Source organism: Trichomycterus rosablanca, chromosome 1, assembly GCF_030014385.1.
Source record: "Trichomycterus rosablanca isolate fTriRos1 chromosome 1, fTriRos1.hap1, whole genome shotgun sequence".
Taxonomy (NCBI): Eukaryota; Metazoa; Chordata; class Actinopteri; order Siluriformes; family Trichomycteridae; genus Trichomycterus; species Trichomycterus rosablanca.
This window is the reverse complement of record NC_085988.1, coordinates 12,545,154-12,570,613: the sequence shown is the minus strand read 5'-3', so window position 1 is coordinate 12,570,613 and position 25,460 is coordinate 12,545,154. Positions and strand designations below refer to the sequence as shown.

Sequence of the window (25,460 nt, the reverse complement as noted above, 5' to 3'; positions counted from 1 at the left end):
CAGGAAAGGGCCTTCCCTAAACTGTTGCTGCAAAGTTGGATGCATGTGATTTCCTTCATATAATTAATTTATTACACCTGTTAGCAATTGTTGTGGCTGGAACACATGAATTCAGTAATCAGAAGTGGTGTCCCAATACTTCTCCATATAGTGTAGTTTAATGCAGAAATATTAGCAATGTGTACATCCACCATATAGACTGAATTTTCACTTGAATGAGTTAAAGATTAACCCCCTCTCTTCCTGTTTCTGTGTATTATCAGGGTGATCAGGGTAAAAAAGGAGAAAAAGGAACAACAGGAGAAAAGGTAAGAACTGATTCATCCTGTACATGTCAATCAGGGAAGTGAAACAGCGATTCGGTGTGTACGTCCTCATGTTCGGAGGAGCGCTGATAGCTCCACCAGACGTCCTCGTGTTAATGCAAACTCCAGACGTTCATGTTTCCTGTGTGCTAGACGTGTAGGTGTGGAGTGTTTGAACCACCGGGCTCAGACTCACAGTCTACCTTGATTCATTACTAACAAAATAAATACATAAAGCATGCTAACTCAAGTCAGAACATGGATTTACAGACCACATTTCCAGAAAAGTTGGGATGTTTTTTAAAGTGCAATAAAAAGAAGAATCTGTGATTTGTTAATGATTTTAATTATTTATTTAACTGACAAAAGTAGAAAGAAAATATTTCCAATGTCTCCACTAATCAACTTCATTGTATTTTGTAAATATAAGCACATATCGGGTCTGTGTGAAAACCTAGTGAGCTGCCTTGCTGCCTACTACCTACCTGATTAGCTGCCTCTGTACATTTATCATTTATTTTATTTACATTTTCAGCATTTAGCAGACGCCTTTATCCAAAGCGACTTACAATACTGTGACAGTATACAGTCTGAGCAATTGAGGGTTAAGAGCCTTGCTCAAGGGCCCAATAGCAGCAACCCGGCAGTGATTGGGCTTCTGATTACTAGTCCAGTACCGCTAGGCTACAACTGCCCTCAGTAAAGTGGGTTCTAATAAGACATCAAACTCATGAGGCAGATTATTTAGACGCACTACTTACACAGAGATTACAGCTACACTCAACAGCTCTGGAATAAACTGGAACATTAACTGAGGCTTTCTTGTCTTTCTTGGCCTTCTAGGTGCAAAACTATATGAGGGTAATTCAGTTTTTAGTCACTAAGGCAAACAAACAAACAAACAAAGACATTAAATATAAATAAATAAGAAAAAAGACAAGACGAAAAATCTGGACATATTTAGCATAAATAATTAAATAAATTAGAAAGAAAGAAAGAAAGAAAGAAAGAAGAAAGAAAGAAAGAAAGAAAGAAAGAAAGAAAGAAAGAAAGAAAGAAAGAAAAAGAAATAAAAAAAGAAAAAAAGCTCCAGATTGTGACATTTTAAATATATACAAAAAAAAATAATAATAAAAATAAATTTGACATAAAAAAACAGGAACAAAATTTTACATATTTAATAAAAATACAAATAAATAAATAAATAAATAAATAAGGGAAAAAAACAATCAGAAAAATCTGGACATATTTAGCAAATATAAATAAATAAATGAATTAATAAATAAATAACACAAAAAAGCCTCAGATTGTGACATTATAAATATATACAAAAATAAAAGGAAATAAATTGGACATAAAAAACAGAAACAAAATTTGACATATGTAATAAAAAATACAAATAAATAAATAAATAAATAAAGGAAAAAAACAATCAGAAAAATCTGGACATATTTAGCAAATATAAATAAATATTTTAATAAATAAATAAATAACACAAGAAAGCCTCAGATTGTGACATTTTAAAGATATCCAAAAATAAAAAGAAATGAACTGGACATAAAAAACAAACAAAATTGGACATATTTAATAAAAATAAATAAATAAATAAACAAATAAATAAATAAATAAATAAATAAATAAATAAATAAATAAATAAATAAATAAATAAATAGGGAAAAAACAAGCAGAAAAATCTGGACATATTTAGCAAATATAAATAAATGTATTATATACAAATATTATATACAAAAAATTTACATATTTAATAAAAATACAAATAAATAAATAACACAAGAAAGCCTCAGATTGTGAAATTTTAAATATATACAAAAATAAAAGGAAATAAATTGGATATAAAAAACAAAAACAAAATTGGACATATTTAATACAAATATAAATAAATAAATAAATAAATAGGAGGAAAAAAGCAGAAGAATCTGAACATATTTAGCAAAAATAAATAAATAAATAAATAACACAAGAAAGCCCCAGATTGTGACATTTTAAATATATACAAAAATAAAAAGAAATAAATTGGACATAAAAAACAGAAACAAAATTGGATATATTTTATATAAATACAACTAAATAGATAAATAAATAAATTAAATAATTAATTAATATTAAAAAAGAAAAAAAAGTAAAAAATCTGGAATGTTAATATCTCAGCAAAATCATTGGGTTTTATGGTCGGTGTTGAGGTCATAATAATAATAATTTTTGTTTGATTTGGTACTTTTTGATGTCCTAATGTTTTGTATTGAACCTGTTCTCAGTTTGTGGTATAAGTGTTATTTTTATTGTGTAGGGTCAGCCAGGCCTGGATGGTTTTCCTGGCAAACCGGGAGCACCAGGAAAAGAGGTGAGTGTTTGTATTTGTATGATGTTTTATATCTTATTAAACAAAACAAGCTACCATCTGTGTTTTATGTTTAATTTTTGTAAATAAACAGGGTCTAAGGGGTCTCATTGGTGCACCTGGAACAAGTGGAGTAAAAGGAGAAAAGGTACGAAAATAAAACAGTGCAATTCTGGTCCTGGGGATCCTCTCTAGTCTCTGTGTATTAGAAGTTTGGCATGTTCTTCTAGTGTTGAAAAACATGCCAGTAGATAGACTGACTGTTTCAGCCTGCCTTAGGTGTGAGTGAGTAAGTGAGATGTAAATGTACCTGCTCTCTGCCCTGTATTTCCACCATAAACCAAGTGTTTTCGGGTAGGTTAAGGACCCACTGTGTCCCTGATCAGAATTCAATTTAATCTGGATAAAAATTTTTTTTTTGCTGATTTATGTCTGTACTTAAATTCTGTGTGTGTGTGTGTGTGTGTGTGTGTGTGTGTGTGTGTGTGTGTGTGTGTGTGTGTGTGTGTGTGTGATAGGGTGAGCGAGGACCTGCAGGAATACCTGGAAATGCGGTGAGTAATTTTTTAGGCTTTTAAAACATTTAAATCCTCCCAGTGAAACTCTTCATGATGTTATTAAGCTTGCTTGGCTGTAGACAGTGTCACCCATGTTCCATCAGCTTGTATTCCACAGCTGACATGTGATATTGGTCCTTAAATTACATCCAATCTGGACACAATCTCAGCTTCTCAGTTTTCTTCCTAAATGTGTCTGAAAGCCCCCCGTCCATTATAATAGGTGCAGTAAAACTACCCTTATTTATATGGACACATATAAAGGTTTAAATTCTTATAGTATATAATGCTGTATAGTTAATGTCCTATATGTTTTACTACTGTCCTGTTACTGTCCTATAACCTTTTCCTTTTACCCTCTATAATTAACACTACTGTCCTGGAATTTTTCAGCTGTTCTGTCACTGTGTTATCACTGTCCTCTTATTGTCCTCTTATTGTCCTCTTATTGTCCTCTTATTGTCCTCTTATTGTCCTCTTATTGTCCTCTTATTGTGCTCTTATTGTATCAGTGCTGTCCAGTTACTGATTACTTACTGTGTTATTACAGGTGCAGATGGACGGCCTGAAAGGAAAAGACGTGAGTGTTTACAATAATAATAATAATAATAATAATATTAATAATAATAATAATAATAATAATAATAATAATAATAATAATAATTTATCATAAATTAAAAAAATAATAAAAAATAGAAGAAAAACAACATTTTTTATTTATTTTGACAGTTTTTTAATTAATTAATTAATGCATTTTGTCATAATAATAATAATCATTTAACATTCTTTGTTTATTTGTCGTGAATATTAAATAATAATAATAATAATAAGAAGAAGAAAAACAACCATTTTAATTTGACATTTTATTAATTTAAATAGTTTTGGCATAAATGTAAAATAATAATAAAAAACAAAAATAATAACTGCAATAATAATAATAACAATTTGACAATTTAATAATTTAGAATTTAATTATTTACTTTTTGTCAATTTAAAATAATAATAATAATAATGTTTTGTCTTTATTTATTGATTTATTTAAATGGTTTTGTAAAAATTTTAAATAATAATAATAATAACAATAATAATAATAATAATAATAATTTAACAATATTTATTTATTCTAATAGTTTTTTTTAAAATAATAATAAAAAGAAGAAATTTTTTTATTTATTTTGCCAGTTTTTTATTTACATTTACGTTTACATTTTCAGCATTTAGCAGACGCCTTTATCCAAAGCGACTTACAATACAGTTACAGTTTACAGTCTGAGCAATTGAGGGTTAAGTGCCTTGCTCAAGGGCCCAACAGCAGCAACCTGGCATTGGTGGGGCTTGAACCAGCGACCCTCTGATCACTGGTCCAGTACCTTAACCACTAGGCTACTTTATTAATTCATAAATTTATTTTGTCATAATAATAATAATAATAATTTAACATTATTTATTTATTTGTCATGAATATTAAATAATAATAATAATAATAATAAGAAGAAAAACAACCATTTGTAGTTGACCTTTTATTTATTTATTTAAATAGTTTTGTCATGAATGTAAAATAATAATAAAAACAAAAATAATAACTGCAATAATAATGATAATAATAATAATAATAATAATAATTTGACAATTTATTTATTATTTATTTACATTTTTTTTGTCAGTGTAAAATAATAATAATAATAATAATAATAATAATAATGTTTTAAGTCTTAATTTATTTATTTAAATGGTTTTGTCATGTATTTTAAATAATAATAATAATTGATTCTGTAAAATAATGCAAGAGATTTTATTTAGCTAATGTTCAGTTAAAATTGAATGTTTTTTTTTGTTTTTTTTTCAGGGTGTCCCAGGGCCACAGGGTCCTCCTGGAGCAGATGGGCTTCCTGGACCTCCAGTAACATTTATTATTTATTATTATTTTTGTCTCCATCATGTACTGAACACTATTGGTTTTAAAACTGAGACTAACCTGGTGTTGCGTTGCTTTTTGGTGCTCTCTGTTTTCTTTTGTCCTCTAAGTGCACAGTGTCACACAAATTAAGGAGCTCATAAAATAAATTTTTTTTTTTTTAATTATAGACATAAAGCAGGGAAGGTTGATAAATATATGATGAAAGCAGTGCAGAAACCCAATCTTACACAGATGAGTCAAAACATTAGAACCAGCCACCTAATCTGCTGTCAAAACAGCTCTGACCTGCTGAGACCTGGGCTCCACAATACATCTAAAGGACTCCTGAGGTATCTGGTACCAGGACATCCCCTTCATCTATTCTATATTGGGAGGTGGATCATCTACAGCTCATCCCGGTGCATCTCTCCCACAGATAAATGATGCACACATGTCCAGCAGTCCACATGATCTTGGAGAAAATACGATTGACTGGACCAGTTGAACTTCATTCATTATTCCAACATCCAGTTTGAGTGCCTGTATGCCCATTTGGGGGCTAAAACTCATTCACCTTATCACCAGGATTAAAATGATCTGCAGTTTGAATCCCAGTAGGTCTTCTGATGGTCTGGACCACACACCACGGCCTTCATGTCCTCTGGCATCACGTCTTGGCCACCCCTTACTATTTTGTAGTCTTGCTATAACGATTTGTCCTTATCAGAATCACTGATCAGATCTGCTGCATTCTACACAAGAACTACGAGGAACCACCATCAACATAACAGATCAGATTTGGTACCAGGCAGCCATTGCCATGAACTATTTGGGGTGGTCCTAATGTTTTGGCTCATCGGTGTACGTCCTTATACATTGTACAATGTAAATATTTGATGATAAAAAGGATCTGCATGTTGCATTATCTGTAATAATAGTATATTTTCTTCATCAGGGTCCAGCCGGTCCACCTGGTGAACCTGGAGTACCGGGAGAAATCGGACTAAGAGTAAGTTTACCTTTTAATTTACTACAGTTGTAGGTATTTATACTATCTAAACTAGTAGTAACTGTGCTCTGGTTTGGGCACAAAGTTAAAAAAAAATGCTTTAATCCACCTTATACACCTTTTAATAGATCTATTACACTTTAAAAACGCTCTTGGAGCCAGAATGTGTGAAACGTAGAAATTAAAAGGGACACATTAGTGAATAAATAAAGACATTTTGAATACAAACACTCATTATAACAAGTTAAATGTGTGGAGGGAAGTGATACGACTGATAAACCTTCAGATGTTGGTGACTGGTTTAAGCTAATTGACCCAATTTTAAATCTTAATAAAGAAAAATACCAGTTCTTACACTGTAAGCTCGTGAGTTTGGATCTCAGCTCTGCTAACGGCTGTCTAGAGAGAGAGTCTACACGAACAATAATTGGCTTATTCGAGGGAAGGAGAGGCTTAGGGATTCATCAGAACTGCTGTAATAATGCTCTCTGTTGGATGATTGATGGTGCTGCACAGAGACTGGGGATCTGTCTGAGATCAGTCAGGAGAGTTAAAAATACAAAATCAGGTAATTAGATATAACTACAGTAGATTGGGAGACAAATTGGGGTCAAATGCATAAATAACTAAAAAAATAAGGGAATTTTTTTTATTATTAATAATAATAATAATAATAATAATAATAATAATGTTTGAATCTCAGCTCTGCTAACAGGATAATTTGTGAGGGACAATTGTGATAAATAATAATAAAAAATAAAACAATACCCCTCGACCACTAGTCGAGAACCAGTTTTGTCTGGTTTTGGGAACAGCATCTCAACGTTCAATGTTTTCTTGCAATATTATTTGTAAGGAAGTTCCAGCATAAATAAAAACTGTTATTATGGGTTTTGTTTCATGTCTTGTTTCACGTGTTTTTGTAACATGTAGTTCTACCCTGGGTTAATATCACCTGGTGAGGTGCAATGGTTGCAAAAATGCAGTCCACCCAAGGGTCAACTCTTATTCTAATGCTTTTAATTTCAAATATCACTCTTAAACAGACCGAACCTTCTTACATACCACCTGACATTGTAGACAAACTATTATGTAAAACCCAAAATACGTTTAATTTGGATTCTTTAAAGGTCACAACACAGCAACACTAGAAGAAACCTGGTTTAAAGAGTAATGATTATATGTAGCCAGCAGATGGCAGCACAGTCTAGTTTTTCTATATCACTTACGTCTTAAACCAGGGGTGTCCAAACTTTTCTTGTGGGCGCCAGATGGAGTAAAAATACACAAACACGCGGCCACAGATTCTTTTATAATAAAACAAATATAAATATAACAGAGCTCCTGATTACTAACAATTTACTAACGGTCTTCACTGGTTTCCACACTTCTTCCTTGCACCTAGTAGAAACATGCAGAAGGTAGACTGGCTGTTCCTAACTGTCTGACTGTATAAGAGTGATGCCCTGTAGTGGACAGGCATCTCACCCAGGGTGGTTTCCTCCTTCACACCCAGTGTTTCATCACCCACTGAGACCCTAATCTCTTTTTCGTCTCTTGGATCTTTTATTTATATAAAATCTGTTTTGTTCTCTCTAGGGAAAGAAAGGAGAAAGTGGACTGCCAGGAGTTGACGGCCTTCCTGGACCCCCTGTAAGTACGGCACAGAGAGAAGCACTGTCACTTTAAAGGCTATAACAGCCTCCACTCACCTTGGATTTCGTGAGAATATGAGAGCAGATCAGCAATCAGAAATATTCAAACCCCCATTGAAAACAAGGATTTATGAATGTGAATGTTTCGGCAGAGCTGGATTTCACTTTAAATAACGTCTTCATCAGCTGAACGATGCACTAAATGAGGAAAGACTTAAAATTAAAAAGTGAACTTGTGTGGGAATTTGTGCCCATTCAGTCAAACAAACAAGCATATACTTTATAAATAGAAAGGGTGTCCCAATACTTTGGTCCATGAAGTGCATATATACTGTATATTAGGTGGTACGGTGGCTCGGTGGGTAGCAGTATCACCTTACAGCAAGAAGGTCCTGGGTTCGATCCCCAGGTGGAGCGGTCCGGGTCCTTTCCGTGTGGAGTTTGCATGTTCTCCCCGTGTCTGTATGGGTTTCCTGCGAGAGCTCTGCTTTCCTCCTACCGTACAAAGACGTGCAAGTGAGGCGAACCTGAGATATAAAATTAGCCATGATTGGAAAAGAATCACTGAATCATTAAGAGCATGTTCGGGGAAAAATAATCTATCTGTCCCTCTGTGACCTTGTTATCTGTGATTTGATTAACATTACGAAGTATTAATGAACCTTTCTGTATTGTTTGAGGGTCCTGCACCCAGCAAACCAGCTACTCGGTCCACCACAGTGCTGTGATTGATTACTGATCACTGAATCATTTAGAGCATGTTCGGGAAATAGAATCTATCTGTCCCTGTCCAGATTCTGATGACTGGAGCAATACTGACTTTGTTATCTGTGATCTGATTAACATTATGGAGTATTAATGAACCTTTCTGTATTGGTTTAGGGTCCTGCAGGCCCATCTGGACCTCCTGGAGGTCCTGGACATACTGGACCGCCTGTAAGTTCCCATCATTACACCGGTAGTTATATTTGCATGCTGTTTATTATAACAACAAACGGCAAATTAAACAGAGAGAGTAAGTATTTTATTTCTGTCTGTTTCATTTTCTCAGGGATTACCGGGTGAAATCGGCTTCTCTGGAAAACCAGGCGAGGCGGGAAAACCAGTGAGTGAGAGGATTTATGATCCTGTGATCTTCTAACAAATAAATAAATGTGCACACTGTGTTAATTACTGAATGTGTTTTGCAGGGACTCCCGGGAAAGGACGGCCTGGACGGTCTTCCTGGAAATGATGGTGAGAAGGTAAGAGAACAAAAAATGATGCCACTTTATTTTTATTTTTTCCCAATTTTTATCTCCCACCCAGTCTAGTCGTGTCCATTTAGTCCTCTATACTGATTCGACCCTTCATCGCTGACTGAGAACGCCTCTCAACTGACATACGCCCCCTCCGGCATGTACAGTCAGTACAGACTGCATTTTTCACCTGCACGAGTCGAGTTCATACACTTGACGGGCACTGTGTACGGAGGGCCACACCCCCATCAGCATTATTCCTCAACCCTGTGCAGGCGCCATCAGTCAGCCAGCAGGGGCCGCAGTCGCACCGGTTATGAGGACCTATGATTCGACTTTCTTACCCTCCAACCCTGAACAACAGCCAATCGTTGTTCATACTGCCGCCCAGCCCAGTCGGAAAGGCAGAGCTGAGATTCGATACGATGTATTCGAAACCCCAACTCTGGTGAGCTAGCGTACTTTACCGCTGTGCCACCTGAGCGGCATCAAAAATAATTGAAAAAAAAAATTGATACCTGAACGTATCAAAATACAGGATTTATGGCTTAGAAATCATTGATCTATTCAAATTCATTATTAGTTTATTTATGGGTGCATTAAATGTTGGGCTGATGGTAGATCCTCATAGTTCACATGTTAAATAATCAGCATAAAGATCTGAGTGTCACATGCAGCCATATAGCTTTGACTCACACATTCAGCGGACCCAGGCATTACCCAGGTAAATAATGCATGTGGACACAGGGGACAATTTGTCCATGTGATCATAGGAAATAAAATTATTTGTTTTTTTATTTGTGCCAAGTAAACCGTAACCAAACTCAACAAACCAGCTACTCAGTCCACCACAGTGCTGTGATTGATTGCAGGCTATTTTTTTTCCTCTTTCGACCTACCTAAAGCAAATTAAAACTATGATAAATTGGAAACAAACCGCTGAATCAATTAGAGCAACATGTTTGGAAAAAGAAATCAGTTAAGTTGGATCTCATATCTGATTGCACACTCGCAACAACCTGCAGCTCAGGAAAACAAATAAGACGGCTGAAGCTGAGAAATGAAGGTGAGCAGGCTTAATCATCTAATTATAACTCTGTTGGCGAAACCAAACACTTCCTAAAACTAGGGAGATAAGAGCGCAAAGTGGCTGCTCAGGTGGCGCAGCGGTAAAAACACACGCTGTTCACCAGAGCTGAGATCTCGAATACATCGTATCGAATCTTGGCTCTGCCTGCCGGCTGAGGCTGAGCGGCCACATGAATAACGATTGGCCTGTTGTTCAGATAGGGGTGGGATAAAGCCAGATGGGGACTCTCTCTCAGACTAGTGCGATTACGACCTCTGCTGGCCGATTGGTGGTGCCTGCACGGAGATGGGAAAGGAGTGCGGTAGAGGGTGTGGCTCTCCTTACACAGCGCTGTACTGCACTGCACTCGTCAAGTGTAGGTGATAAGATGTTCGATTGCTGTGCATGTGTCGCAGGGGGCTTGGAGCAGCCTCGTCCTCCCCAATCAGGAGCAGGGACCAGCATTAGTGAGAGGATGATTGACGGGCAGAAATGGGATGCGCTAAAGTGGGAGAAAAAGGGAAAAAAAAAGAGCACAAAGTGGGAACTGCAACAGAACCCAACAAACCAGCTACTCAGTCCACCAAAGTGCTGTCGTCGATCGCAGGCTAATGTGTCCACATGTGCTTCCTTTACTGGGTAACACCTAGTTCCAGACTCCACAGGACACCTTTAGAGGTCTTGTGGAGTCACTTAATTTGTGAGTCAGAGCTATTTTGACAGCATTTCAACCTTTTTTATTGGATGTATTTTCTGTATGATATTTTGCAGGGGCAAAGAGGTGAACCTGGATTAGACGGTTTCCCCGGCAAACCTGGTCCAAAGGTATTTCTGCATTCTGGTTCAGTTCTCTTTACACACATTATTGATATTACACTGATCAGCCATGACATTAAAACCAACTCCTTGTTTCTACACTCACTGTCCATTTTATCAGCTCCACTTACCAAATAAAAGCACTTTGTAGTTCTACAATTACTGAATGTAGTCCATCTGTTTTTCTACATACCTTTTTAACCTGCTTTCACCCTGTTCTTCAATGGTCAGGCCCCCCACAGGACCAATACAGAGCAGGTATTATTTGGGTGGTGGATCATTCTCAGCTCTGCAGTGACACTGACATGCTGCTGGAGTTTTTAAATACCGTGTCCACTCACTGTCCACTCTATTAGACACTCCTACCTAGTTGGTCCACCTTGTAGATGTAAAGTCAGAGACGATCGCTCATCTATTGTTGCTGTTTGAGTCGGTCATCTTCTAGACCTTCATCAGTGGTCACAGGACGCTGCCCATGGGGCGCTGTTGGCTGGATATTTTTGGTTGGTGGACTATTCTCAGTCCAGCAGTGACAGTGAGGTGTTTAAAAACTACAGCAGCGCTGCTGTGTCTGATCCACTCAAACCAGCACAACACACACAAACACACCACCACCATGTCAGTGTCACTGCAGTGTTGAGAATGATCCACCACCCAAATAATACCTGCTCTGTGGGGGTCCTGACCATTGATTAACAGCATGAAAGGGGGCTAACAAAGCATGCAGAGAAACAGATGGACTGCAGTCAGTAATTGTAGAACTACAAAGTGCTTCTATATGGTAAGTGGTTTTAATGTTATGGCTGATCGGTGTATATATATATATATATATATAGATATAGATAGATCTATCAGCCTTGCTTCCTAAAGACTCTGTTAATTAAATGACAATTAAAATGTTTTAATAATGGTGATTTGGTATTCAGGGAAGTGAGGGACCACCGGGACCAAGAGGACCACCAGCAGAAAGAGTGAGTATTCACCAATACCAACTAAATCAGGTCAAACACTATATGGCCAAAAGTATTGGGACACCTGACCGTGATCTTACTGGATGTCCCATTACAAAAACAAATAGTATTAAATCAGAGTGACCTTATGTTATCTTTTCAGTTAGAACAGCATCTTCTTACAAAACTTTGAAGCATGTCTGTGGGAATTTGTACCAGTCATATGTCAAGAAAGCCTAAGTTGATGTTCCGGTTCATTCCAGAGCTGTCCAGTAGGACTGAGGTCAGGGCTCTGTGCAGGACACTGGAGTTTCTTTATGTCTTCATAGCACTTGCTTTTCCTAATTCCTCTAAATTCCTTTACATAAATGATTTATTACACCTGTTAGCAATTGTTATGACTGAAACACACAAATTCAAAGATTAGAAGGGGCGTCCCAATACTTTTGTCCATATAGTGTACATTCCATTGCAGATCATGATGAGAAAATCTTTTGTTTCTCAGGGTGAGACCGGTCTCCCCGGTGAGGTTGGTGTAATGGGACCGAGAGGAGAGAGAGGAATGCAGGTAGGTTCTAACTCACCTGACGATACTTAACCGTTGGGGAAATTTGACCGTACAGGTCATTACACATTTACCTCCTTTCACGTGTCTATTACAGGGTGAAAGAGGCAAAGACGGTGACGTTGGACCCAAAGGAGAAAAAGGAGACAAGGTACGAGACGTCACTTTACCTGAAGTGCGTAAATCACGACTGATCGTGTTCAGAAATGCACTCCGGTGTAAAACGTGATCCCAAGTTCACACATACAAGGTCGCCAGATTTTACATTTTATTTTTCTATGACTAAACAACTGGGTTTACTACAGGCAATATATACTGTTGAGTTCAATCAGATCAGCTCATCCATTCCCTTATTTAATTCCTTTAACATGCAGAAATGTTTAAATGTTTTGTTGTTTCTTTTTGAACAGGGTGATACTGGACCCAGAGGACCCCCTGGAACCCCAGGAGATGTGAGTATTATTACTTATAAATAAATGAAGTTCAACTTAGTGAGTGCATTGTTATTATTATTATTATTATTATTATTATCATTATTATTATTATTATTATTATCATTATTATTAGCATTACTGTTATTATTATTATTGTTATTGTTATTATTATTATTATTATCATTATTATTAGCATTACTGTTATTATTATTATTATTATTATTATTATTATCATTATTATTAGCATTACTGTTATTATTATTATTGTTATTATTATTATTACAATATTATTGTTATCATTACTGTTATTATTATTATTATTATTATTTTTATTATTATTATTATCATTATTATTGTTGTCATTGTTATTATTATTATTATTATTATTACAATATTATTATTATCTCTGCAGGTTGCCAATGTGATTCCTGAACCTGGAGAACCAGTAGGTTATGAGATCCATCTATCACATACTGAACACTACTTACACTAGATCATGGTATCTGGCTAAAGGAGCAACAAGTGATATAAAAAAAATACAAATAAATAAATAGGGCGGCACGGTGGCTCAGTGGGTAGAACTGTCGCCTCACAGCAAAAAGGCGGGGCGGTCTGGGTCCTTTCTGTGTAGAGTTTGCATGTTCTCCCCGTGTCTGCGTGGGTTTCGTCCGGGAACTCTGGTTTCCCCCCACAGTACAAAAACATGCAGTCAGTCTTATTGAACACACTGAATTGCCCTATAGGTGAATGTGTATATGTGTGTGTGTGTGTCTGCCCTGCGATGGACTGGCGCCCCGTCTAGGGTGTTACTGTAATAGGGATAGGATCCAGCACCTACCAATACCCGATCCAATCCAATTGCTTATTGCGCCTGATGACTGACACCAAACACACTGCTTTTTCTGTAAATGTTTAATCAGAATAATAAGTTAATGTTATAATGTTGGGTGTTTTTATTTACTGTATGTGGTATTGTTACACGTTACACTCTCTAAAACCCTGTTTGTTTTTAGGGAAAGCCTGGAGAGAAAGGAGAGAAAGGAGAACAGGGAAGACCTGGAGAGATGGTACGTGTCTGATCTGAAGGTCTTTCCTAGCTTTATTATAACCCTCTTTCCTCAGCCATATACAATCATGTCTGTATGTAGACTGGCTGATAGCGCAATTAGGGATTCGAACCCTGGATCCCAGTGATATGGGGCTAGCATTATTTGCTGCTGCACCATCTGACTGTTTTATCTGATAGTAAACAGAATTTTTAAAAAATATCTAATGCTACAATGCAGTCTGCTTTAATCGAACAATTAATGCATGTGATACGAGTACAAATAACTGACATTCTAAGTGAGTTCGTACCCATGGTCATGACAAGAGGACATTGTTTACACGGCACATGTGAGTGATTTCCTGCTAAAACATATTCTAATGGATAACAATACCATTGGCGGCGCACTAATTAAACAGTTCCGCCTTCAGGGAGGGTAAAGTTTGGTCCTGCTCTAGAAGGACACCATTCCTATCCACCTTAAAATAAATTCCACCTTAAAATAAGTTTTCCTTGTTAGAGCTCAGGTTTCTAAAACTAACCACATTTCTGTTGGATTTATGCATATTCAATTCTGATTATTCTATTCTTGATTGTTTTAGGGACTAAGAGGACTTCCTGGAGAGCAGGGCTTCAGAGGACTTCCTGGACCTCTGGTAAGGCAGAATATATATTCAGGTATAAATTAATTATTCTGGATCCTATTTCCATTTTGGATCTTCGGTGCTGATGTATTTAGGGTCCTGCAGCAGTATATAAGTGCTTGTCGTGTTGATATGTGTAGTTCTGATGATGTAGAGCTTGAACGTTGAGACCCTTGTTGTAAAAAAAGACTCGTATTTTACTTTGATTCTGAACAGGGAGTGAAGGGAGACACCGGGGACAAAGGAGATGCTGGTAGTAACGGAGAACCTGTGAGTTACAGAGCATTTTTATTCATGTTCACACCTTCATCACTTTAAATCTATAGCAGGTTACAGTTCAGACAGTCAGTCTAGGGTTAAGGGACCTGAACTCAGGGAACCAAGAGTGGTTGCTTGGCATTGGCGGGGCTTAAACTACCCACTAACCACAACAATAGTGGGTGTTGCTCATGTGCACTTTGCCCACCGAGGGGTAGAGGGTGTATATATAAATTCTTTCGTGTCCTTCTGCATTGCCATTTTGTCCAGCAGAAGGGGCACAGAGGCGCAGATGATTGACTGAGTTATTCTTGATTGACAGTCATCTGTGCCTCATGACCATTAATTCATTTACATTTTTGGCATTTACAGTACATAGTCTAAGCAATTGAGCGTTAAGGGCCTTGCACAAGGGCCCAACAGTGGCAACCTGGTAGTGGTGGGACTTGAACCAGCTACGTTCTGATTACTAGTCCAATACCTTACCCACTAGGCTACAGCTGCCCTACAATTCACTCCAGGTAGAGGCTTTTCTATGTATCACAGTTTCGACAGCTCCTTGTTGGCACTTTATTCTTATTCTGAAACTGTCATATCAGGCTGCTCGGTCCATTCTGGTCTTCCTCTGGCATACTTTAGCTTTTTGGGAATGCACCCCGGTGTTGCAGTGTTTTGGCCCTCACAAAAGAACCGCCCTGGTGGTGTGACTGCCCTTTTCTATAGTGTACCCCACCCATAAATCCATGTTATTCGATGTCTGAAAATTCCTTGTTTTTACTTTATTTTTTGAGCACTAGCTTGTCTGCGCTGTCCCTGTTCTGTCCACTTTCTCTGTTGTGGGCTGTGGACGTTTTAGTGTATTTTATTAATTACTTTGTTTCTATTATTTTGTCCACCTATTTTATTAGCAATTGTCCCCTATATAATTATAATATATAATGTTTTATGTGATAAATAAATAAATAATATCCATCAACAAACAACAGATACTATTACTGATGGTTTTAAAAAATGTAGATTATGGGTCTGTCTGAAAACCTAGTGAGCTGCCTTGCTGCCTACCTGATCAGCTGCCTCTGTAGAGCGGGTTCTAATAAGACACTGAACTCATAAGGAAAATTATTTAGACGCTCTACTTATACAGAGATTATGTCACTGCAGTTTTAGCTTACTAAGCTAACACAGTTAGCCTGAGGCGGCACAACCCACTAGCACGCAGCTAACGTCTCCCTCTGTGTACCGAAAACTGTTAAAGTGACGAGCCCGAATTTACAAATAAACGACACTTGTGCACCTTTACACACATTAAACATCAATGAGAATTTATTTACATTTGAAAAGAACTCTGTTGGTTGCTCCACATTCGTCCGCCATGTTTGTTATTTTTTGTGAGAAAAGTTGTGCCGCACTGAATGCTGGGATTGCCTTCAGCGCTGAGAAAGCGTCAGGGACGGTCCCTCATTATTCAGTCAGATTATCACTCGGAATTAAGGCGCTTGTAGTGATGTAGAGTCACTAGGTTTTCACATAGGTGCATATTTAACTAGACGTGACCCCTGCAAACATACACAAAAGAAGAATATCAGTGATCAACTCTTCATCTTCAGGGTATGAAGGTCCTTCAGTAACATTATCTACATTATTTTCTCGTTTATGTTTCTCAGGGTCCTCCTGGGTTGCCTGGTACTCAAGGCCAGCGGGGATTGCCGGGCAATGTGGTAAGTTCCTAGAATACAGTATAATGTGTCAAAATGCTAGAAATACAAACAATAAACAATTAAAATGTTGCTAATATGACAAGATTAATGCTGCATTGAGTCTCTGGGATGTTTGTGTGGATCATTTACTGCTATAAATCTGTACTCCGATCTGTGAACATATCATACATTACTAACAAATAAGCATGGCACATCGACAGTGCTGTGAAAAGTGTTCGTTCCCTTTTTGATTCTTTATTTTTGCATATTTATCACAGTTGTAATTATTCTACAAAATGTAATATATCAATCGAGAAGTCTCGGGTAATTATGTACATACACCGATGAGGCACAACATTATGACCACTTTTCTAGTATTGTGTTGGCCCCCCGTTTGCAGCCAAAACAGCCCTGCAACTGTGATGCTCTGTGTATTCTGACACCTTTCTATCAGAACCAGCATTAACTTCTTCAGCAATTTGAGCTACAGTAGCTCGTCTGTTGAATCGGATCACACGGGCCAGCCTTTGCTCCCCACGTGCATCAGTGAGCCTTGGCCGCCCATGACCCTGTTGCCGGTTTACCACTGTTCCTTCCTTGGACCACTTTTGATAGATACTGACCACTGCAGATCGGGAACACCCCACAAGAGCTGCAGTTTTGGAGATGCTCTGACCCTGCTTCTAACATCAACTTTGAGGATTAAATGTTCACTTGCCTAATATATCCCACCTACTAACAGGTGTCGTGATGAAGAGATAATCAGTGTTATTCACTTCACCTGTCAGTGGTCATAATGTTATGCCTTGTCAGTGTATGTACATAGACTATATGTCTGATAGTGCCATGAAGATTTGAACCCTGGCTCCCAGAGGTAGTGTGTCAGCGTAATTACCCGAGCACCCCATGATAATTTTAATGATAATCTATTAATCCATCCAACCCGAGCGCCCCATGATAATCAATTATTGGTTCACTATGCCTTATAATTGCTTTGATTTGGCCACATTGCATTACATTTGAGTGTGGAGTGTTTGTTTATTGTTGTACCACATGGTTTCAAGTCAGGACTTTGAACTGGCCACGCCAAAACCACAGACTAATGACCAGACATTAAAATACATACATACATACATACTGTATATATAAAGAAATACATATATAAATACATACTTACATAAATAAATAAATACATATATAAACAAATACATAAATAAATACATAAATACATATATAAACAAATACATAAATACATAAATAAATAAATACATATATAAACAAATACATAAATAAATACAATAAATAAATAAATACATAAATAAATAATAAATAAATAAAGCCCAATTAAATTATGACACTGTAAAGAGTGTTTAAACAAAAAAGCTCTAAATCAAGCACACATTTATCATGTGGAAAACAACAGTTCTTGTTTTTGTGTTTTTTAGGGAATCCCAGGTAGTATTGGACCACCTGGTATTGCAGGTCTGAAGGGAGAGAAGGTAAAAAACAATAAAAAAATTCTTTCTATATACACACACCATATGGCACCATAAGTATTCGGACATCTGACCATGGGCTTGCTGGATGTCCCGTTTCCTAAACAAATGTTAAAAGATAAATAAGGGCACACTACAAATTCCACTTTAATTAATTACTTTATATTTTAATGCTTTATAGGGAGATATTGGTAAAGAGGGTCATGTAGGCCCCCCTGGTCTACCTGGAGAGCCTGGTCTGAGAGGGGAAGCAGGACCACCTGGGAGAGGCAAAGATGGAGCAAAGGTATGGTGCTGATCTGTAATATTAAAACATGTGATTATTACAGCAGACATGCATTTAATACTTACCATAAATTATCCAGAACTTTCAGATCATAATAATTATTAATAATTATTTCTTCTGTAAGCTTTAGATGTTGTTTAATTTATTTTATTGTTATGTTTTCTTCTCTCACATCACGTGTGATACATGTACTGTGTTTGATGACAGGGTGATGCAGGACCACCAGGGTTAGCTGGACCTCCAGGACTGAAGGTAATATTTAAACACTATACACCGACCAGGCATGACATTATGAGCACTGACAGGTGAAGTGAATAGCACTGATTTCACAGCACCTTATGTTCAAACTGATGGAAAGATGAGATTGTCCACTCTGAATGAACAGTGATCCTGTTTTTTATTGTGAATATATGTATGTATGTGCTTTAGGGACCACCAGGTAATCCGGGGATGCAGGGGATGCCAGGAGACAGAGGTTCTCCAGGAGGAGGAATAACCGGACCAGCTGTATGTGTACACACACACACACACACACACACACACACACACACAATTACAGCTGAAGATATACCCTATATACCCTACTATCCTGATTCTATTACAACTATGAAAAGTTGGGACATTTTGTAAATTGAATTACAAACAAACAAAAGATGTATTAGTTCATTTTCCTTCAAACTTTTGTTTAACTGACAAAAGTAGAAAGAAAGAATTAATAATTCCCAATATTTTTACTGATCAACTTATTGTTCTATTTGGTTTAGAGTTTAAAATGTGATGCTTGCTACACTCAGAAGAGTTGAGATGGGGGCAAACTAAGAATAAAAAATTAATAAAATATTGAGGTTACAGTGTTTTAAAACGTTTCACAACAAGCAGGTGAAGGAATCACGATTGTGTATAAAAGAAGGATTCACCAAAGGATCAGTCACTGCAAATATGATTCATGCATCACCACTGTGTTCCAAACTACATGAGAGAATGGTCATTATGTTTCTTAAATTATTTTCTCATTTAAGCTACAGTCAGAAAAACAACGTCACTTAACACAGAACAGACAAGACAAAGCCAGGCATTGTTTTTATGCAGAAATTCAAAATTATTATTATTATTATTATTATTATTATTATTATTGTTTTGTTATTATTATTATTATTGTTATTGTTATTGCTATTATTAATTATTATTGTTATTATTGTTATTATTATTGTTTTGTTATTATTGTTATTATTATAATTATTATTATCGTTGTTGTTGTTATTATTATGCTGATTTATTAATTATTTGAAAAGCTGGTATGTGGAACTCTGGCTTTCTGTGTAAAATTACATATGATGTGGATTTGTATTGTGTGTGTGTGTGTGTGTGTGTGTGTGTGTGTGTGTGTGTGTGTGTGTGTGTGTGTGTGTGTGTGTGTGTGTGTGTGTGTGTGTGTGTGTGTGTGTGTGTGTGTTACAGGGACCTTCAGGTCCACCCGGTCTATTAGGAGCTGTGGTAAGAAAATATTTTATTATTGATATAAATCCATATCATTGTGTTTGGTTATTGACATGTTCATCTGCTTATTTATTCTTCATTTTCATTTCTTTACATGTATTAAGTTCATTTATTCATTTATTATATATTAATTGTTTTATAAATCTTTTCTGTTGTTGTGGTGCTGATGTAGGGGCCGAGAGGACCTCCGGGTGTACCGGGACCTCAGGGACCTTCTGGACATAATGTAGGCATAAAATTATACCTGTTAATTATATCAACTATACTGATTAACCAGGCTTGATCAAAGGTTAATACAACTTGATGATTAAAAGCATAGATATAGTGTGTGTAAGATGTGTGTGTGTGTGTGTGTGTTCAGGGTTTGCCAGGAAGGCCTGGAGACAAGGGAGCACAGGGAGAACCGGTGAGTGCTTTTACTGATCTGAGGAATGATATCAGTGAGTGTAACTGAAGTTCTGATTAATTTTCTGTTCCTGTTTCAGGGTAAAGCTGTTGATCTGTCTCAGCTTGATCTAAAGGTACCTGACATCTATCCATCCATCCATCCATCTATCCATCCATCCATCCATCTATTCATCATCCATCCATCCATCCTTTATCCATCCATTCATCATCCATCTATCCATCCATCTGTCTATTTATTAATTTATCCATCCATCCATCCATCCATCCATCTATTTATTATATCCATCTACAGTGTATCACGAAAGTGAGTACACCCCTCACATTTCTGCAAATATTTCATTATATCTTTTCATGGGACAACACTATAGACATGAAACTTGGATATAACTAAGAGTAGTCAGTGTACAACTTGTATAGCAGTGTAGATTTACTGTCTTCTGAAAATAACTCAACACACAGCCATTAATGTCTAAATAGCTGCCAACATAAGTGAGTACACCCCACAGTGAACATGTCCAAATTGTGCCTAAAGTGTCAATATTTTGTGTGACCACCATTATTATCACTGCCTTAACCCTCCTGGGCATGGAATTCACCAGAGCTGCACAGGTTGCTACTGGAATCCTCTTCCACTCCTCCGTGATGACATCACGGAGCTGGTGGATGTTAGACACCTTAAACTCCTCCACCTTCCACTTGAGGATGCGCCACAGGTGCTCAATTGGGTTTAGTCCATCACCTTTACCTTCAGCTTCCTCAGCAAGGCAGTTGTCATCTTGGAGGTTGTGTTTGGGGTCGTTATCCTGTTGGAAAACTGCCATGAGTCAGTTTTCGAAGGGAGGGGATCATGCTCTGTTTCAGAATGTCACAGTACATGTTGGAATTCATGTTTCCCTCAATGAACTGCAGCTCCCCAGTGCCAGCAACACTCATGCAGCCCAAGACCATGATGCTACCACCACCATGCTTGACTGTAGGCAAGATACAGTTGTCTTGGTACTTCTCACCAGGGCGCCGCCACACATGCTGGACACCATCTGAGCCAAACAAGTTTATCTTGGTCTCGTCAGACCACAGGGCATTCCAGTAATCCATGTTCTTGGACTGCTTGTCTTCAGCAAACTGTTTGCTGGCTTTCTTGTGCGTCAGCTTCCTTCTGGGATGACGACCATGCAGACCGAGTTGATGCAGTATGCGGTGTATGGTCTGAGCACTGACAGGCTGACCTCCCACGTCTTCAACCTCTGCAGCAATGCTGGCAGCACTCATGTGTCTATTTTTTAAAGCCAACCTCTGGATATGACACCGAACACGTGGACTCAACTTCTTTGGTCGACCCTGGCGAAGCCTGTTCCGAGTGGAACCTGTCCTGGAAAACCGCTGTATGACCTTGGCCACCATGCTGTAGCTCAGTTTCAGGGTGTTAGCAATCTTCTTATAGCCCAGGCCATCTTTGTGGAGAGCAACAATTATATTTCTCACATCCTCAGAGAGTTCTTTGCCATGAGGTGCCATGTTGAATATCCAGTGGCCAGTATGAGAGAATTGTACCCAAAACACCAAATTTAACAGCCCTGCTCCCCATTTACACCTGGGACCTTGACACATGACACCAGGGAGGGACAACGACACATTTGGGCACAATTTGGACATGTTCACTGTGGGGTGTACTCACTTATGTTGCCAGCTATTTAGACATTAATGGCTGTGTGTTGAGTTCTTTTCAGAAGACAGTAAATCTACACTGCTATACAAGCTGTACACTGACTACTCTAAGTTATATCCAAGTTTCATGTCTATAGTGTTGTCCCATGAAAAGATATAATGAAATATTTGCAGAAATGTGAGGGGTGTACTCACTTTCGTGATACACTGTATATATATTAATCCATTCACTCATCATCATCCATCCATCCATCTGTCTATTTATTAATTTATCCATCCATCCATCCATCCATCCATCCATTTATCCATCCATCCATCCATCAATAATTTATTAATCCATCCAACCTTCTATTTATTAATGAATTCATCCATCCATCCATCCATCCATCCATCCAACTGTATTGTATGTTTTCTTGCTTCTTCAGGGTATATGTTCAGATTGTCCAGCTGGACCTCCTGGACCATCAGGAATCCCTGGAAGTCCAGGAGAACAAGGACCTACAGGACCACCTGGGAAAAATGGACAGGATGGATACCCGGTACCACTGCACAACCAGCCACTGTCTGATGAGCACATGCTGTTTTAAATCGAGTACTTTAGGTGTGTGAAGACTTTTTAAATCGAGGTTTTATATTTACAGGGTGCACTTGGGCCAACAGGACCTCCAGGACTACCTGGACCTGAGGGAAACAAGGTGAGGCCAAAAAATACCTACATGTACCCTAAACATCCTTATTCCTGTAAGATTAAAAAATACATGCCATGTTTATCCTAACTGGAGAGCTTTTTCATAGAGAGGTAATATGTCTAAGCTTAAATGTCTCACAATGCCACCCTCTTTGAATCCTGTTGGATAACGCATGCTTCCTTTAAGATAAATGAAGCCATTTGATCTTTTAGAACCAGTGTAATTACAAAACCATTGACTTTGTACAGCTGGTGTACAAAATCTATTATATTAAACAAAGTATATATGCTTTTAACTTGTGAAAACGGCATGGGGAAGGACTTTTCAGATTCAGCATTACTGTGCACAAAGCAAGGACTCAACCCTATTAAACACCATTCTGATCATTAGCAATGCCAATTGCAAACAGGGTTTTCTCATATAATGTCAGCTCCTGATGTCACAAATGCTCTTTAAACGTAATAGGCAAAACTTTTACTGAAACACGTGTGAAAAGCCTTTTGAAAATAAATTAATTAATTAATTAACACTTCATATACTGTAGGTTATTGTTGTTACATTTTTGGTATTTAGGGGTGGCTCGGTGGGTAGCACTGTCACCTCACTGCAAGAAGGACCTGGGTTTGATTCTCCATCCAAGTGACCAATATCCTTTCAGTTTGGAGTTTGCATGTTCTCCCTGTTTCTGTGTACGTTTCCTCCGGGTGCCCTGGTTTCCTTCCACAAGTCCAAATTGGAGTTACTAAATTACCCTAAGGTTGTGTGTCTTGTGAGGAACTGGCAATTTGTCCAGGGAGTTTCCTGTATTTTGACCAATGAATCGGACCCACAGCAACCCTGACCACGATAAAGGGGAGGTAAAACAGACAATGATAAAAAGTATTGGGAAAACCCTTCTAATTATTTTGAATTGATGTGTTTCAGGTACAAACATTGCAAACAATAAATCAATCTTGTAAAGGAAATTCTATGCTTCCAACACAGCAACAGTTTAGGGAAGGGCCTGTCCTTTTCCAGCATTAAAGCAAGTACCTCAGCCCCACTCAGCTGCTTTGGAATGAACTGGAACATCAACTGAGGCTTTACTGACCAAGCCATAAAAATGCTGTCATCTTTTGTATTCAGTTCAATTTAAAAGGGGAAAATGTGTCTCAGTGCAAAGACAATAAATAAAACTTGTGTTTACCATGATATCAGGAGATCTGTTTTGATTCAATGGGCACAAATTCCCACAGACAGTCTCGTGAGAAGCCTTCCCAGAGGAGCGGTTGTTGTTCTGGCTGAAAAGATCACACAGAGGTCACTCTAGTTTTAATAGCATTTGTTTTTTAAATGGAACATCCAACAAACTGATGGTCAGGTGTCCAAATCCTTTCGGCTATATAGTGTAGATTGAATCTATGGTCCGATGCTTAGAACACATTAAGTATAAAATACTTCATATAAAATGATGTACAGTTGCTCTAATATTTGATTAATCTGTTATAAACAGGGTGTGAAAGGTGATAAAGGTGCTCCAGGAGCAGCCGGTGATAAGGGTGAAAAGGTACAAACACATTATAACATTATTTACTCCTCCTAAATATCACCAATCGTGTCCTGATGATCTGGTTTGTGCTATAAATGTTGTGATTTAGGGACTTCCGGGACCTCCTGGTTATCCGGGCGCTGCAGGAGCGATGGGTCAACCGGTGAGTGTGAATGTTCCAACATGATGTTTTCTTTATCAGTTTCTATTCACTTTTATTTACATTAGCAGCATTAGCACTTTTAGTTACAGTAGACAGACAGACAGACAGACAGACAGACAGGTAGGCAGACAGACAGACAGACAGACAGACAGACAGACAGATAGATGATAGATAGGTAGGTAGGTAGACAGACAGACAGACAGACAGACAGACCAATAGATAGATAGATAGATAGATAGATAGATAGATAGATAGATAGATAGATAGATAGATAGATAGATAGATAGATAGATAGACAGGTAGGCAGACAGACAGACAGACAGACAGACAGACAGACAGACAGACAGACAGACAGATAGATGATAGATAGATAGGTAGATAGATAGATAGACAGATTGTTAGATAGACAGACAGACAGACAGACAGGTAGGTAGACAGACAGACAGACAGACAGACATACAGACAGACAGACAGACAGACAGATGATAGGTAGGTAGGTAGGCAGACAGACAGACAGACAGACAGACAGAGACAGATTAATAGGTAGATAGATTGTCAGACAGACAGACAGACAGACAGACAGACAGACAAACAGACAGACAGACAGACAGACAGACAGAAGAATGGACAGACAGACAGATAGACAAATTGTTAGATAGTTAGACAGATCTGTAAAGTAACACTTAGTTGTGTTTATAATAACATATCATAATTAATAATCAGTGTAATGGAGGTGTTTTCTGGTTGCAGGGTAATGATGGTAACCCTGGACCCCCTGGCCCTCCTGGATCTCCTGGAGAAAAGGTAAAACTACTAATTATACCCATGTGATGATCAGGGATCTATTAGATGTTGTACTGATGGAGGTTCTGATCAGCATAAAGACCTGAGTGACTTTAATTACAAACAAGTTGTTATTGACAGGCGATTGTGTCCAAGTATCTCTGAAACAGCAGGAGGTATTCATGGGTAAGTATAGTGAGAACCTCCTGACAGTGGTCCGAGAAGGGACAAATCACGAAACGTGGTCAGGATGTTGGGCAGCCAAGACTCATTGATACCAAAGGACACCGTCTGGTCCTACTGAGGTTCAGATTGCAGATATGAACGGGTGAGAAAACACCCTGAATCAAACCCTCTGTGGTGAAAGCCAATCAAATCTCACTTGTCCACAATGAGCATGAAAGCTTTGGAACTGGACGTTGGGGAGCTGGAAGAAGGTCATCTGGT

At 37.7% G+C, this 25,460-nt stretch overlaps 1 protein-coding gene across 1 annotated transcript in view; it reads left to right on the top strand.

The window, feature by feature from the left end:
• Nucleotides 1-25,460, top strand: part of col22a1 (collagen, type XXII, alpha 1) — a 100,262-nt gene that overhangs the window by 56,638 nt on the left and 18,164 nt on the right. The window contains exons 17-50 of the mRNA XM_062999892.1: nucleotides 264-308; nucleotides 2,614-2,667; nucleotides 2,759-2,812; nucleotides 3,183-3,218; nucleotides 3,772-3,801; nucleotides 5,068-5,121; nucleotides 6,074-6,127; nucleotides 7,727-7,780; nucleotides 8,665-8,718; nucleotides 8,834-8,887; nucleotides 8,973-9,026; nucleotides 10,861-10,914; nucleotides 11,832-11,876; nucleotides 12,361-12,423; nucleotides 12,518-12,571; nucleotides 12,831-12,872; nucleotides 13,267-13,299; nucleotides 13,868-13,921; nucleotides 14,502-14,555; nucleotides 14,760-14,813; nucleotides 16,466-16,519; nucleotides 17,944-17,997; nucleotides 18,176-18,280; nucleotides 18,488-18,532; nucleotides 18,710-18,787; nucleotides 19,739-19,774; nucleotides 19,950-20,003; nucleotides 20,139-20,183; nucleotides 20,263-20,298; nucleotides 22,276-22,389; nucleotides 22,492-22,545; nucleotides 24,032-24,085; nucleotides 24,177-24,230; nucleotides 24,981-25,034. Of these exons, the coding sequence (XP_062855962.1) occupies nucleotides 264-308; nucleotides 2,614-2,667; nucleotides 2,759-2,812; nucleotides 3,183-3,218; nucleotides 3,772-3,801; nucleotides 5,068-5,121; nucleotides 6,074-6,127; nucleotides 7,727-7,780; nucleotides 8,665-8,718; nucleotides 8,834-8,887; nucleotides 8,973-9,026; nucleotides 10,861-10,914; nucleotides 11,832-11,876; nucleotides 12,361-12,423; nucleotides 12,518-12,571; nucleotides 12,831-12,872; nucleotides 13,267-13,299; nucleotides 13,868-13,921; nucleotides 14,502-14,555; nucleotides 14,760-14,813; nucleotides 16,466-16,519; nucleotides 17,944-17,997; nucleotides 18,176-18,280; nucleotides 18,488-18,532; nucleotides 18,710-18,787; nucleotides 19,739-19,774; nucleotides 19,950-20,003; nucleotides 20,139-20,183; nucleotides 20,263-20,298; nucleotides 22,276-22,389; nucleotides 22,492-22,545; nucleotides 24,032-24,085; nucleotides 24,177-24,230; nucleotides 24,981-25,034 (1,833 nt within the window). The remainder of the gene's footprint in view (nucleotides 1-263; nucleotides 309-2,613; nucleotides 2,668-2,758; nucleotides 2,813-3,182; nucleotides 3,219-3,771; nucleotides 3,802-5,067; nucleotides 5,122-6,073; nucleotides 6,128-7,726; nucleotides 7,781-8,664; nucleotides 8,719-8,833; nucleotides 8,888-8,972; nucleotides 9,027-10,860; nucleotides 10,915-11,831; nucleotides 11,877-12,360; nucleotides 12,424-12,517; nucleotides 12,572-12,830; nucleotides 12,873-13,266; nucleotides 13,300-13,867; nucleotides 13,922-14,501; nucleotides 14,556-14,759; nucleotides 14,814-16,465; nucleotides 16,520-17,943; nucleotides 17,998-18,175; nucleotides 18,281-18,487; nucleotides 18,533-18,709; nucleotides 18,788-19,738; nucleotides 19,775-19,949; nucleotides 20,004-20,138; nucleotides 20,184-20,262; nucleotides 20,299-22,275; nucleotides 22,390-22,491; nucleotides 22,546-24,031; nucleotides 24,086-24,176; nucleotides 24,231-24,980; nucleotides 25,035-25,460) is intronic.